At 33.9% G+C, this 13677-nt stretch overlaps 1 protein-coding gene across 4 annotated transcripts in view; it reads left to right on the top strand.

Annotated features, from left to right (window-relative positions):
- The window catches only part of LOC111624371 (cytohesin-1-like), a 78868-nt gene that overhangs the window by 38335 nt on the left and 26856 nt on the right, over window positions 1–13677 (top strand). For 2 of the 4 annotated variants that reach the window (XM_023367198.1, XM_023367206.1), the window contains 2 exons: window positions 6286–6359; window positions 9534–9598. In XM_023367198.1, the coding sequence (XP_023222966.1) occupies window positions 6286–6359; window positions 9534–9598 (139 nt within the window). Of the gene's footprint in view, window positions 1–2594; window positions 2871–6285; window positions 6360–7479; window positions 7648–9533; window positions 9599–13677 lie in introns of those variants that run through there. The other 2 variants (XM_023367215.1, XM_023367221.1) reach the window with 2 other exon arrangements.

Genomic DNA, 13677 nt, shown 5'->3' with positions numbered 1-13677 from the left:
ATGTAACCACCGTGAGGTTCTCGTCACCGATTTTATGCATTGTTGGCTTTCTCGTTATTCCACTTCTTCGATTTTTAGGTGTGTTTGCATGTTTTATGCCCCCTTTTTTTCGTCGTGCTGCGTAGTCTTTGTATGTTTACACTTCACTTATCTGTTGCTTTTATCTGCTTTCACACTCTCTAATGGTCTCGGGTGTCAATCACGCCACTGTTTAGGGTGCCTCACACAAGAACACTGTGATACCGTGTTGTCAGCTCGCTTTCGTTCGACACGTATTTTGTTAGGAGCGGCTTACGGACGGGCGAAAAAAAAAAGAGAGGAAACTCCGAGTTTCCTGGCTGGAAACTTTCCTCCGCACGCGAATCTTTGTTTTGGTTCCGTGAAAGTGTTTAGAATTCCGCAGAAATTGATTTTCTTTCAATTCAAAAACCAGGCGAAAATTAGCGATAAGAAGGGGGCTTAATTAGCGGAAGCAATTCAAGCGAAAATGAATACAAATAGAAAATTATCGAATACAAAAGAGGAGAGACTAAGAAGAGGAACAAAGAAGAGTGGAAGAAAAAAAAATTCCCTAGGAACTATGGAAAATTCAATCCAAGTTGTATACGGGATATATAAAAAAGAAAAAAAGAAGAATCCAATTAAATGAAATTGCATTGGAAATTTATAATCTTAATTTAATTTTTTTAACGCAGTTTTAATAGAAATGGCCGAATCGTACGGGTTATTAGTCAAAATCTGATTAATCCCTTAGAATTTCTATTAAATTTAATCGAAATTAAGTCTTGTATTCCAATTAAAATTACTTAGTTATTTACTCGATCGGAGCCGGTGATTGAGTAATCAAGAGAGTGATTTGAATTTTTTTTTTTTCTCCAGGGGAGGAAAAAAAAGTCTCTTTTACCTAATTGTTAAATAACTTATGGTAATTGCTTGGATGAAAATCGAGTAACCTTAGAGAAAACTACGTTTTTTTCCCCTTCTCTTCTTTCTTTTTCTTACAGAAAAACGGCGGAGAAAATAGTTTTTCAGTTGATAGAATTCGAAATTATAATTATATAAATGGAGACTTTTATATACAAATTGGTCTGTTTGTTTTTTTTTTCGCTGGAATTATTACTATTATTTTTTGAAAAGTTGGCTTTTTTGTATTCGTTACGTTCGTCCGTCCGGATGTCTATCCTCAATCTTTTTCGGAAAACTACTTGACGTACGCGTAAATCGAGTAATTCTAATCACTTTTTTTTTGTTAATTGCGTAACCGTTACCTAGATCAATATTTATCAAACTTAACCGCTCGATAATTAATCATTTAAAAGTAATTATTCACAGCAGGATCGATTACGCTCGCAGTTCGTTATACGCAAAGTCTGCACAGTAAATATTTGCATAGACACGAGAGAAGATCTCGGTTCTCTGTTGTTGTTACAGCTGATAACTCCCGCTTAAAAATTCGCCATAAATACGTCGCGACGGGACATTTTAACGCTCCCGAAACCCGATATATCGCGATTTGTAATTTTTCGATAAATGCCACCCCCCGATTATGCGCATAATTTACGAAGGGAAAGCGGTAATTTAATACGGCCGAAACAGAAAATAGCAATAAGATACGCGTTAAAAAGTATCGGGTATCGTCTCCGAATAAGCATTTTTATAGCGTTATTAAAAGATTTAAAATATAAAAAAAACGCAATTTTTAATATAATTTATAAAAATATGCCCCTAAATTACGCCGAAATTTTCTCACAAGAGTCGATACTTTAAAACAACGTTATATATATATATATATATTATTAAATTACGGATAAACGAATAGCGTAGGAGAAGGGGGGGGTTTCGAACGAACTTAAACGCGTTGGAAGTTTCTTGTAAAAGTTTCATTCGGCGCGTGAAAAATTGATCACGATCCACGCTCTCTGTTATCCGGGGGATGCCTTCTGCCACGCGGATATCAAGAATTGTCGAATTTCTACGCGGGAGATGGATAAATTTAGATACCTTTTTGGACGCTTTGGGCTATTTCGAGGGGGAAGATGAAGAATTTCTTTCTTTCTTTCTTTCTTTTTAGGTGCACGCTTCGGTTCGCCTCCCGCAAACTTACTTCCCTTCGGTTTTGTAGAGCAAATGGCGTGTCGATAAATAACGACGTTATTTTAAGTTTGGTAAATCTATTAAAGATCACGGAAGACACGAGGAAAAAAAAGGGGAAGAGAATATAGTTTTTAAATGACTTCACCGGCGTGAAGTGCCGTAAACAATTGCTGCAAAGTGTTTATAACCCGAAATTTCTTTGTCTAGAAGAAAAAAAGTCCCCCGTAATTACTTCGAAACACCGTTTCGGGGTGTCGAGTGACCCGGATTTAAGAATTTCCTGCGTTTTTAGTAACAGAAACGTTCGAACGTTCTTCCTCTTCGATTTTAGAAATTGCCGAAAATCTCGGCTCCAATTATTATATATGCATCGAACGCATACGGACGGACCGACACAGACTGCGATTGCTTTTTTCCCCCTCGTATCTCGAGGAAAAGAAGGGGAGGAGGGAAAAAAAAACATTGTACTCGTTGTGTCGGCGCGGGTTTTCTTTTTCTGCGTCGTTATTTCGGTTAGTGCGTCATATCGAGTTATGATATTCGCATGGTTAAAGACGGGGACGCTTTGCGGATGGTACTATTTTCTTAGCCGGAGGCGGTCCGTCTGGAACCAGTTTGCCCTTCTCCCTCCCGTGACCCATGCCAAGGTCTGAGTTGTCTACTCCGGCCCGAAGTCGAACGTTGTTTCCTCTTCCGTTCTTCGCCTCGATATTACGCTCCTCTGCCCGAACGTCCGAGCGTTAGACGGAGGTAGATGGCCATTCAACCTCAAGCAGGTAACGTCCTTCCAGTTTTTTCTCCCCCCCCCCCGTAATGAAAGGTCGGTTTTAGCACGGGAGGGATCGGATTATTTATTTTTTATTTTTACTGATACTAGTGGATCGGACGCGCTCGGCTGCACTCGGTACAGTGTTTTTAACAGTTCGAAAACAGGCCGTTGTGCCGCGGTTCAATTAAGGTCTTTCGGTTCTCTTTTCCGTTTGTTTACTACACTTGCCAACTGTTGAAATTCGTTCAACTCTTGCTCCTTCCTTCCTTCCTCCCTCCCTCTCTCCCCCCTCGCTCTTCTTCTTTCTTCCATCTCCCCTTTTTTCTTGTATAAATAAATCAGAAACTATTTGTTTAAGCCTCGAGATGTAATTTTAAACTCTTCGAGCGTTAACGTTATAAATTTAAATTCGATTAAAAAATTCATTTTTGCTACGGCGACTCTTCCTCCCCCCTCTGTCTTCTTTTTATTTTTTATTTTATTTTTTTTTACCTATTTACGCGTAATTGATGAACTGTACGTTATTAAATTCTTTTTTCTTTTCGTTACCAGAAGAATTATTTTCGGAAACGCGCATTTATTCTTAAAAGAAGAAAAAAAATAATTCAAAATAATAAACAATAAAAACGTTTCCGCAGACCTCTTCTTCCTCTTCCCTCCTCGAAGGGGGAGGAGGAAGAAAAGTAATTATAAAGTTTCGTCTTTCTCTCTCTCTCTCTCTCTCTCTCTCTTCCTTAGTTTAGTTTAGTTTCTTCACCCTTTTTTTTTAATTCTAAATGATGGATAAAATCTAAAAATAATCGATAAAGTTCGGAGAAAATCGATACAAGCCTCTTCCTGCTTGGCAAATTTATTATTATTATTATTATTACTGTGTCCTGCTCGTCGCTGGTTTCGCCCGTCTGTAGTAATGTCGGTTCGTACGCCGCATTAGCGACTGTAATTTGATAGATGCCATTCTCAGAAATTAATATAGAAGCGATTTTCTATTACCGAGTAATCCGGGAGTGTAAATATAGAAGCGAAACACTAGCGGGTCGGTTGCCAGATTGCTCTTCTCGTTTGTAACGTTAATTTTCGTAACGAAACTTCGCTTTAACGCGTGTTTTCGGGTTTCTTTCGCGTCCAATTTGGGCAGATGTCCCGCTTCTCTGTCTACCGGTCGGTGTGGTTACCGACACGTGCTTTGTTTTATTAAAATCGGGCGTTAAATCGGAGGGGGGATGGTGATTAACGACCTTTATAAAATGCGTGTATCTTTTAGTGTTTTAGACTGTGAAATTTATAGAGATTAAAAAAATGATTATTAATTATTATTTTATATTTGCTGGGGGCAATTTTAATTTATACTTAATCCGCTTTCGTCTTGCTGCACGTGTTTTCTTGCAGATTCGTGGGAAAAATATGCAATAATATAATCTGTGAAGCGTGCCCTTTCCTTTCTAATTGTAGGTTTCAAATTTTACGACTAAAATGGATATACTTAGATTAAATGTCGTATAATTCCAAGCGAGTTGTCCTCTATTCGCGGGTTTTTCTCTCCGAAATTCATTTCCTCTCGTTGCTATCAGATGGATCTTTACGGAGCTTGATCGATGAGGTCCCGTTCTTGAAAGAAGTTCGTGAGTATTGCCGAGTGATTTATCCTTCTACCTTCATTGTTTGCCCGTGTGTGTTTTTATATATATATATAGGCCTATACAGAAAGATTCCCATTTTATATCTTAATTAACCTGGCGTTGATATGACAGGTTTTTTGTGAGGGGGGAGAAAAGCTGCTTCTGCTGCCGTCTCCCGCAGCGCCATTGTTGAACGTGTTGCTAATTGAAGAGATGTTTTCTAATGTTCGGTTACAAAAGCCTCCCTTCATTGCAGCCCGCCATCATTTAATAATAATCTTTGTCGAAAACGATCGCAAAAATGGAGCGATGGCCCTTCGAGGGACGTTTCTATCATATATTTTTTTTTACTCCATCCGGAAAAATTGAAATTATATTTAATTAAATCCGTTTCGCAGTTTTGAGGTAGCTTTTTTTTTTAAATTTCTTCTAAATAATTATACGATTTCTGTAAGTTTAATTTAAATTTTTATTCGCGGAGTCTCCATCTTCCTAAAAAGTACAAAGTTTAAAGACCTAGACTCGAGTGCCTACAGTGGTCGAATGGACGAAACCACCAGTAGAAGGTCGCGGGTTTGCGCCCGACAAAATGGCCGGGCGCGTGGAGTTTTGCGGATTTTCTTCACGCGTCTAACACCTAAAATGGGGGTGGGCCCGTTTTCCCCATCGAAAGTCCTCCCGGGGTCGTCGTCATCCCCCTCGGCGGATTGCCTCGTCTCATCAATCCCGGCCCCACGCGCGAAGAAACTCAACGTTGATAATGGACGTTCCTACTTTTGGATGATGAAAATTTACGGAAACACTAAATTATTCATTAGGGCTATACGAAAATACTGAATAATTAATAAAATCGGCATTTATTTTTCGACATTGTTCCTCCGAGAGAAGAAGCCAGACTACTTTTTATTATTATTATTATTATTATTTTATTTTTATTTCCTCTCCTCTCCGTGGTTGATAAGTCGCATCCCTACGTGTCCTCTTTCCGTTCATTTAATCAAATTAGAAATGAATATTTTACCATTGCGGCTGGATGTTCGAAATGCTACGATACCGAGCGGTAATTTTCCATATGGGTTACATTACCGTAATGAAGAAACCAGGCCGGTTTGGATAATTTATTCTTTAGCCAATTATAAAAAGTTCGATAATTGGTTTTCGGTGAGGAATATCGATCGGTTTTAAAAATACAGTTAATTACTTTTATGTGTTATTTGATACCAGTCGATCTTGCCGTATTTTAAACTGCAGTGAGCTACGGAAACGTTACCCGTGGGCTTAAAATTTCCCAACTCCTGATGGATAAATTGTACTACTTTTGAAAAACTTGGCTGCTTCTGGTGTTTTAGTATTATTCTTTTTTACTTCGTCCTCTTAGTCATGAAGTACAGCAAACTTTCTATCTAGTAGATACTGAAACTGTTCTTGACGTAAAGGAAAATTCCCCTTCCCTCTCTACATTACTTCTCTTCCTCTATTCCTCTGTACGAGGCGATAAATAAACACAGTAAAATACCGATTAAATCAATTTTTGTATTGATAATAACGCATGTATTTTTTATTTTCTTTTAATCTCCGTTAACAATACTTTCGGTTGGAGACTCTGTGTCGAGGAAATCCTGACAGAGCGAGAGGTGTCTGGTTACAATTACTCATACCAGAATTTATTACGAGTTACCGAATGAGTAGCGGTTACGGTTTTAGATTCGATAATTCTTCTTAAAAGTTTATTATTTTAATAAGGAATGAATTCTGTTTTATAGATTTATATAAAAGTTTTTTTCTTTCTCTTTTTTTTTCCAGATCTCACTCCCGAAGAACAACAACTGCTGGCCGATATTCGACGAAGGAAAGCAGAACTGCTTAGAGAGATTCAGGTAAATATAGTAATAAAACCTCCAGAGACGAAGAAGTAAATGGGAATTTAAAAAAAAAAAATAATAATAAAAATAAAAACACCCCCGAATATCTCGACTTATTTACGCCTTTACTCGTGACCTTAACTAAAAATTGAACTTTTCGCATCACTCGTCGACACTTCTTCCCCCCCTCTCGCTAGTTATTCCAGTTTGGGTTACAGTAGCGGAAATGTGGCAGCCACGCCTCTCTCTCTCTCTCTCTCTCTCTCTGTGTGTGTGTGTGTGTGTGTATGTCTGTCGTTCGTCATTGATCTTATCCCCCTCGTCCTTATTTCGAAACAAAGCGATGGCTATCTGCCATTGTGAAAACAGGTACCAGAAGTATCGTTAAGTAAAAAGACACTCTTATCGCTCCACTTTAATTATCTTGTATATTTATGTTAAGTACCCGATTTATATCGCCTATTATATTACGCCTTTTATTAATAAGACGGGCCACGTCGAGTGTGTTTGTCCGTCTCGGCAGTAAATAATAAGTAGTGTGCCGCTTGTAGGGAATGTTCCCATGTTGCGTGTGACCCGAAGCATTATTGTGGTTGCTTTTTTTTCTCTCTCCCCGCTCCGTAGTACGTACAGATAGAAATTTCGTCTGTCCCGCTGTGTTTCTAATGGCGACCTCCCCAAAATCCGCTTTTAATACATTGTCCAAGGAGGAGGATGTTTATATATACAGTATATATACACATACACACACTTTTATCGGTCGAATTAATCGTAAATATACTCGGGGATTGGTCTATCGAATCGATACCATGCCACTTTTATTTTCGGTAATAGTTTCCAAGTGCTTTTTATGGAGGTCTGTCCGCTCGCTAACCTCTCTACTTATTATGAATTTCGATTAGCATCCCTCTCGTAAAGGGGAACGGCGTCGGTTTTGTCGGGGTGAGTAGTTTAAGTAGACGATCGGGGGATGGAAATATATTGGCTGGAGGAGGGGGAGGAGGATCGCACCAATCTCTCTCTCTCTTTCCATCTCCCCCGGAAAGGGCAGTGGGGCAGTCGATAACGTCACACTTTTAGCCCTTTTCCTCGATTCTCTTTGTTTTGCTTTGGCTTATTTGGTTCGGGGGTGGCTCAGAGAAGTCGAGTAACGGAGGAGAAGGGGGAAAGAAAGAAAAACGAATTTTCGAAATCGAATAGTTTAGTCGCGAACTGATACGGTACGGGGATGTTGTGTAGCTGATTTCAGTTGTCGATTATGTGTTGTTTCGTGTCGCAGGATAAGCGAGTAGCCTTCGAAGAGGTGAGGCCCGTTTTTGTCTCTATTTTTACCGCTCTCTCCGACGTTTTGTTTATTTTAACGGTCGTAAACGGTTGTTTCTCTCGTACGGTGAGATAAGTAAAGCTTGTTTACGTAATTGCTTCCAGTGTCGTTGCCCCCTATACGTTCGTTTTGAAGTAATTAATTGGACGAAGGGTATTTAATTTGGTGTAAGAATGAAAGCTAATGGATAATTTCGTGTCAATTTATTAATTACAAATCAGGAAAAAAGCTATCAGAGAAATGATTTTCTTCCTTTTCTTTATAATTAACTTAATTTTTTTTCTCTCTCTCTCTTCTATTTGATTTTAGCCTTTAGATGTTTTGCAGGAATGTTTTTAATAGGGGAAAAAATTAAATATTAAAGGAGAAAACTCCTGACATTATGAATCATCGGTCTGGTTAATTTCCTCTTAAGAATTATGCAATGTTAGGATATTTTTTTAAAGAAATTAAGAAGGATTTTGTCATTAGGCTGGGGAATTTGATGTTAAAATTAGTCGATTTGGCCTGGATTATATATAACTTGTTGGAAAAAGTTAACGAATACAAAATGTTGGCTATTAATACCGAAAAAAAGTTATATTTTTAATAGAAAAGTTTTTGAATCCTTGAGGCCATAAATTACTTTTATTTGGAGCGTTTCAGAATTGATCGGTCGAAATATAATCCAGTCGTTCGCATTTAAAAGTAGATTTGCTGCTGTTGTATTTGCAACTTTAAGCATTCTTTTGTCATAAATCACCTTGTTTGGAAGATGAAATTAATATTTTCTTAGAAGAAAAATGACTCTGACTTCTCGAACTTGATTCCAAATCTGCTTTATCATGATTTTTAACATATAAATTGTATATGACATAGTTACAGAACAATGGTAGCAAGAACTTTAATGTGAAATACTTGAATAAGAAATTTAAATGTTTTCCCTGTTTGTGCATTGTAAATGTGTGTTTTACAATTTGAACCTACTTATTTATTTATTTTTTTAAATCTGGTATCAAGGAGAGTGTCATTTTATTCTCTTCTTAATAAGGTAGTTGGTTTTATAAAAATTTTCACAGTTAATTGAGTTTTACTCTTCCAATTAGCCATTAAAGAAAAAAACCCGAAGTACTTAATTAATGCCATTTAAGTGGTTGTCCATTGCAATAGCAGTATGTGGGAAGAGACCAGGTGTTGCCGCTGTAGTTCGTCCCCTCTCATGGTGTTCGTCTTGGAGTCCCATTTCTTCTGGTATCCTCGGGTGCCGCCTCAAACTCTGCTTCTAGCGTTGCGTGCTTTGTTATGTCCTTCATAGACTACATTTATCAATTTCACAAAAATTTAAAGATTTTAAATTATAATACGCAAAAATTAAAATTATATTAAGGTATTATTATAGCGAGGTTAAAGACGTATGGTATGCTATTTATTGGAGCATGTTGACTTTGTCCATTAGTAAATTTTTTCATTTCATTTCTCCTTTTTGTAACCAGTTTGTTACAACATGCAATCTCTGTCGTACAACAATAATGATACCAATTTCATTTGTCATATATTCAATCTTCGGAAACCAGTTTGATTAACTAAAACTGTTTTTAGTAAATGTGTATAAAATGGATTTTTTTACATCATTTTTTTTTCACAATTTATACATTTTCTACACTCTCTTCATACCAAATTTATATTAAATATAATCATTACGTACAGTAATTGTAAATCTATAATTAATTGTGAATAATTTAAACTATAACTAGTAAATTTTTTTCTGATTTCTGAATTGTTTTCTCTAAATTTTTTACTGTAAATGGTATTGTGATCCCTGCATTTCGTGGCAGTGAAGAAAAATTAGTTTTTCTCTTTATAATTGAAAACTTTTCTTTTAATAGCAACTTCGAGATGAAATTGCTGAAGTCACAGCAGAAATGGAAAGGCTCGAAGCACAGGATGAAAGGTAAACATTGATTCTCAGCGTGTTTGTTTTTGAAAAGTAGTTTTTAAAGTTAATTAATACGGTCAAATAATTAAAAAATTGTCTCTGTGTTTTGTAAAATTTTAAACGCGCTTCCCTTTTTAAATTAAGTTTTTGTCGTCTCCGTTTTGTTCTACAAAAATATAAATTTTACTCATTAATACGAAGGCGTTTTCCCGGATTTTAATTTGCCGTCGATTACGGAATAAAAATAAATTTTGTCAACGTCGGAATAATAATGAAATTAGTTTGCTAATGGAATTTAGTACATAAAGTTGGATAGTAATTGAAATGTCTTAACATGTTTCAATTAATTTGGCAGCTGAGTGCATTCAGATGAAGATTCTAGTTCACCAGGTTGCAGGTTTGAATCCCACTTTGGACGTGAATGTTTGCGAGTGTCAGATTTTAATGGGAATTGGTTGCTGCAGAGGGCTCTCAAAGGCCATCAGTGTGAAGTTGAATGCTTATCACCTATTTAAAATACATAATTTGATAGTTTCAATTTATTTTTTTTTATTTTGGTAATTTTTAAAAAATTTACTAAAACATGAACATGATAATTTTTATTGTTTTTGTATCACTTGTGTTCCAACATAAGAATTTTTATCTAAAAGTAATAACATTTTCTGTTACTTTTGATGATTAGTTGTTTTGTATCTTTATTTCGATTCAGAATTAGCAGAATGTCTTCTTTATGAAATTATATTTTGAATTAAGTCCACTTTTGTTGATGGTGGTTTAGAATATTAATATATTTTGCATTATTTATTTGCCATTGTGTATTTTTGAATGGCATTTTACATTCTTATGTTTTATACTTTCAATGCTAACATGAAAGAATTTGTTTTGTATTTTATATTCCATTTTTATTTAAGGAAGTTTTAGGTATACAGTGAGTTAGCATTAATTGCAATGAAATAAATTGCTGAAATAATCATTTTTCAGTTACAATCCTGTTTTTTAAGATAGTTAACAAGCTCTTATTAAATGACTTCTGTACTGTAAGTTTGGTCTTTTTTCCATTGATTTTCTTAAAAACAAAATTAGCTTTTTTTGATATTAATGAATAAATTTATTACCTAGCACTTTGTAAAAATTACATTAAATTTATTTAGAATAAATAGAATATTTCAAACTTATCTGTCTGACAGAATAATAGTTATAATATCTAAATTCGAGATTTATTTATTAACAAAATTATTCCAATTCCAGATGAATTCATAATACATTTTAATATGTATTGTTTATCTAGATAGACAAAGAAGTAGTAAAATTCAAAAATATATTATAATAATTTAAATAAATTGTTTTGTTTTATAAATAAACAATGACTGGATGTAGGTTAACAATGGACTGATTAGAGATCAATGATCAAAATGAGTGTCAGATCCTTCTTAGTTGTCAATTATTTATTAAAATAGTCATTTAAGAGACAATATAGTAATGAGAAACCTTTTTCTATTGAATTTGAGTTGTGGATAACATTTGAGCTCTTAATATTTTAACAGTTCAATGAATCTAAGTTGAAATTGCAAATATTTTTTTAATATGGAAGGAACTTGATTAATAATTTATGGAGTGTGTCTATTTTTATTTGGTACAATTAAATGAAAAATACTTATCACTACAAAGGAACAATTTTAGGTCAAGTTATCTGGCAGTATTCTGATCAAAAACACTTGAACATAAAATCTTGAATATTAAGTATGAAGTGGCTTTAATTTTATGACCCAATTTTAGATGCATTCAATAAGATCGATACATTTATAATGAAAAATAAGTTCTTCAGATAACATAAATTATATTAGGCTTTAATCATTCATTGTATATGAATAATTTATATTAATGTAACATAATATATTGACCTTTTAGCTTTGTTAATGATACAAAAATATTTCTGAAAATCTTTTATAATTTATATCATAAAAATATTTATTTTTCATGTCATCCTTTATCATTACATGTTAGATATTTTCCAAGTTGTTATTAATACAACTCAAGGGTGCAGCTAGATCAGAATAGTAGGGGTGGCTCTAGCAAATTACCGGATAACCTTACCGGCATCTGGGGATTTGGAATGCCCCAGGGAAAGAGGGTTTGGAAGCTCTGCCCCGAAAAATTCTTGAAATGTAATAGTCTATAATATATTAGTATTAAGTAATGTATGTACAAAATAGTACAAAAATATTCAAAATTTAAATGTTAGAAATTTTATATTTATGTAAAAAGTATAAATAATCAAACAATTTAGTCATTTGGAAGAATAGACAGAGGTGACTGAGTTTCCTCTCGCCCTTCTATGGCTATGGGCCAGATGCAATTAAGTTTCATTTATAACTTTAGTATCTTATCTTTCTGTTCAATTTTTTTTATCTAACTCAAATGTAACTAATTCTGTAGAGTTTTTATATAATATTNATATTATGTTCTGATCCCTTATTTTCATTCTATTATATATAGACATATTTTTAAAATTTGTTGTTGCTGTAAAAAATTAAATAAATTTTTTATTTACCACTTTTGAAATCATTGCTATATGAGTATATTTAAATAACAAATATTAGGAAATGTGTTTGTTTCAAATTAGTTAAATTCTTAATCGTGGTATTATCACGATATCACGTATTTATTATCACGTATCTTACATTATAAGATGTGACTTTTTTCCCAGAAAAGATTATCCTGTATTTGATATGATAACCAAACTGGAGTAAGCTTACATGTTGTAGTCATCAATATATGGTAAATCCAAACACGTAATTTTAAACATGGTGGTTTTCAGATCAACCAGAACAACAAATAATAATAATTTACTACATCAGGAAACAAGGGAAAATAATTCTTATACATAAAACTGTCTACTGTAGATCTGAAGCAAATGTGTGCATATTATGTCATTTGCTTCCTGATATTAAACAATTAGTCTAAGTATATATGATGTTTGTTTCTCTAATTGTTGCTGTAAACAAACTAATTAATTTAAGTTTGGCCAAAATTAAATGAGAGTAACTGTGATAATGGCAATATGATATAGTTGTTGATTAGCTGTGATGCAAATTCAGATAAACCTTAATGTGGAATTGAATGTGGAAAAAAAATTATTTTTTTATTTTTCACTGATGTAATGTAACAGGCTTTTTTAAAATTTTTATTTTGGTCAGAGCCAATCTTGATGATGATTCTTTCTTGATTCTGAATTGTAATTGTGTTCCTTTGTTTTAGTTCTGCAAAAATTTCTATATCTTTGGGATTTCAAAATCTAAGTTATGGATGTGTTTTGATATGCCAGTGCATCTTAATGGAAAATACAAGTTTTTTAAAACCATTTTTGCATTAAACATATGTAATTTTAATTGACTTAATATAATAAATATTCTAGGCAATTCTTGTGGAGTTTTAGGCTACCTGGTGAAGCACAGAAGATTGATCGTATGATGGAAAAATTCGCACAGCGATATTGTCAACTTAATCCCGGTGTGTTTAGTAACACAGGTAAAAAAAATTTATTTTTATTCTGTATAATGATTTTACTAATGGACCAATTATCCAACCTACAGAAATTTGGTGGGCTGTAGCATTACTGTAATTTGCTGCACAACCATTTTGTTTTGGTTTTTGTGGTGTACTCATTACATCATATCAGTCCCATTATGTTCTTTACTTTTCTTTGTTTAATTTTTATCCTAAATATTACTCTCTATCCTATATTTTAAGGATTGATAATGATCAAACAGATTTATAAGTATACTAATTTGTATCTGTTAAATACAGTTTTTTTTCTTAACTTTGTTTATTTTATATTTTAAGTAAATACTTATCCTGTGTGCAGAAAACCAGGAAAATTCCAAAACCTGGATCATAAGTCGTATGTTAGATAAACATTTTATATTATTGAATTTAAAAACATACATCAATAACTTTGTTATGTATCTAAAATAAATTGCAACAAAATTTTAAAAATTTTGACACTAAAAATAACTTTTTTTAAATATTGCAAGTTGAAATTTCATTGCAAAATGTACTGTTCTGGATGTATTAAAGCAAAAGGACTTTTTGTT

Source organism: Centruroides sculpturatus, unplaced genomic scaffold, assembly GCF_000671375.1.
Source record: "Centruroides sculpturatus isolate CEXI.00-Female unplaced genomic scaffold, Cexi_2.0 scaffold27, whole genome shotgun sequence".
Classification (NCBI taxonomy): Eukaryota; Metazoa; Arthropoda; class Arachnida; order Scorpiones; family Buthidae; genus Centruroides; species Centruroides sculpturatus.
The sequence above is the reverse complement of the archived record's forward strand: the minus strand, read 5'-3'. Positions and strand labels throughout refer to the sequence as shown.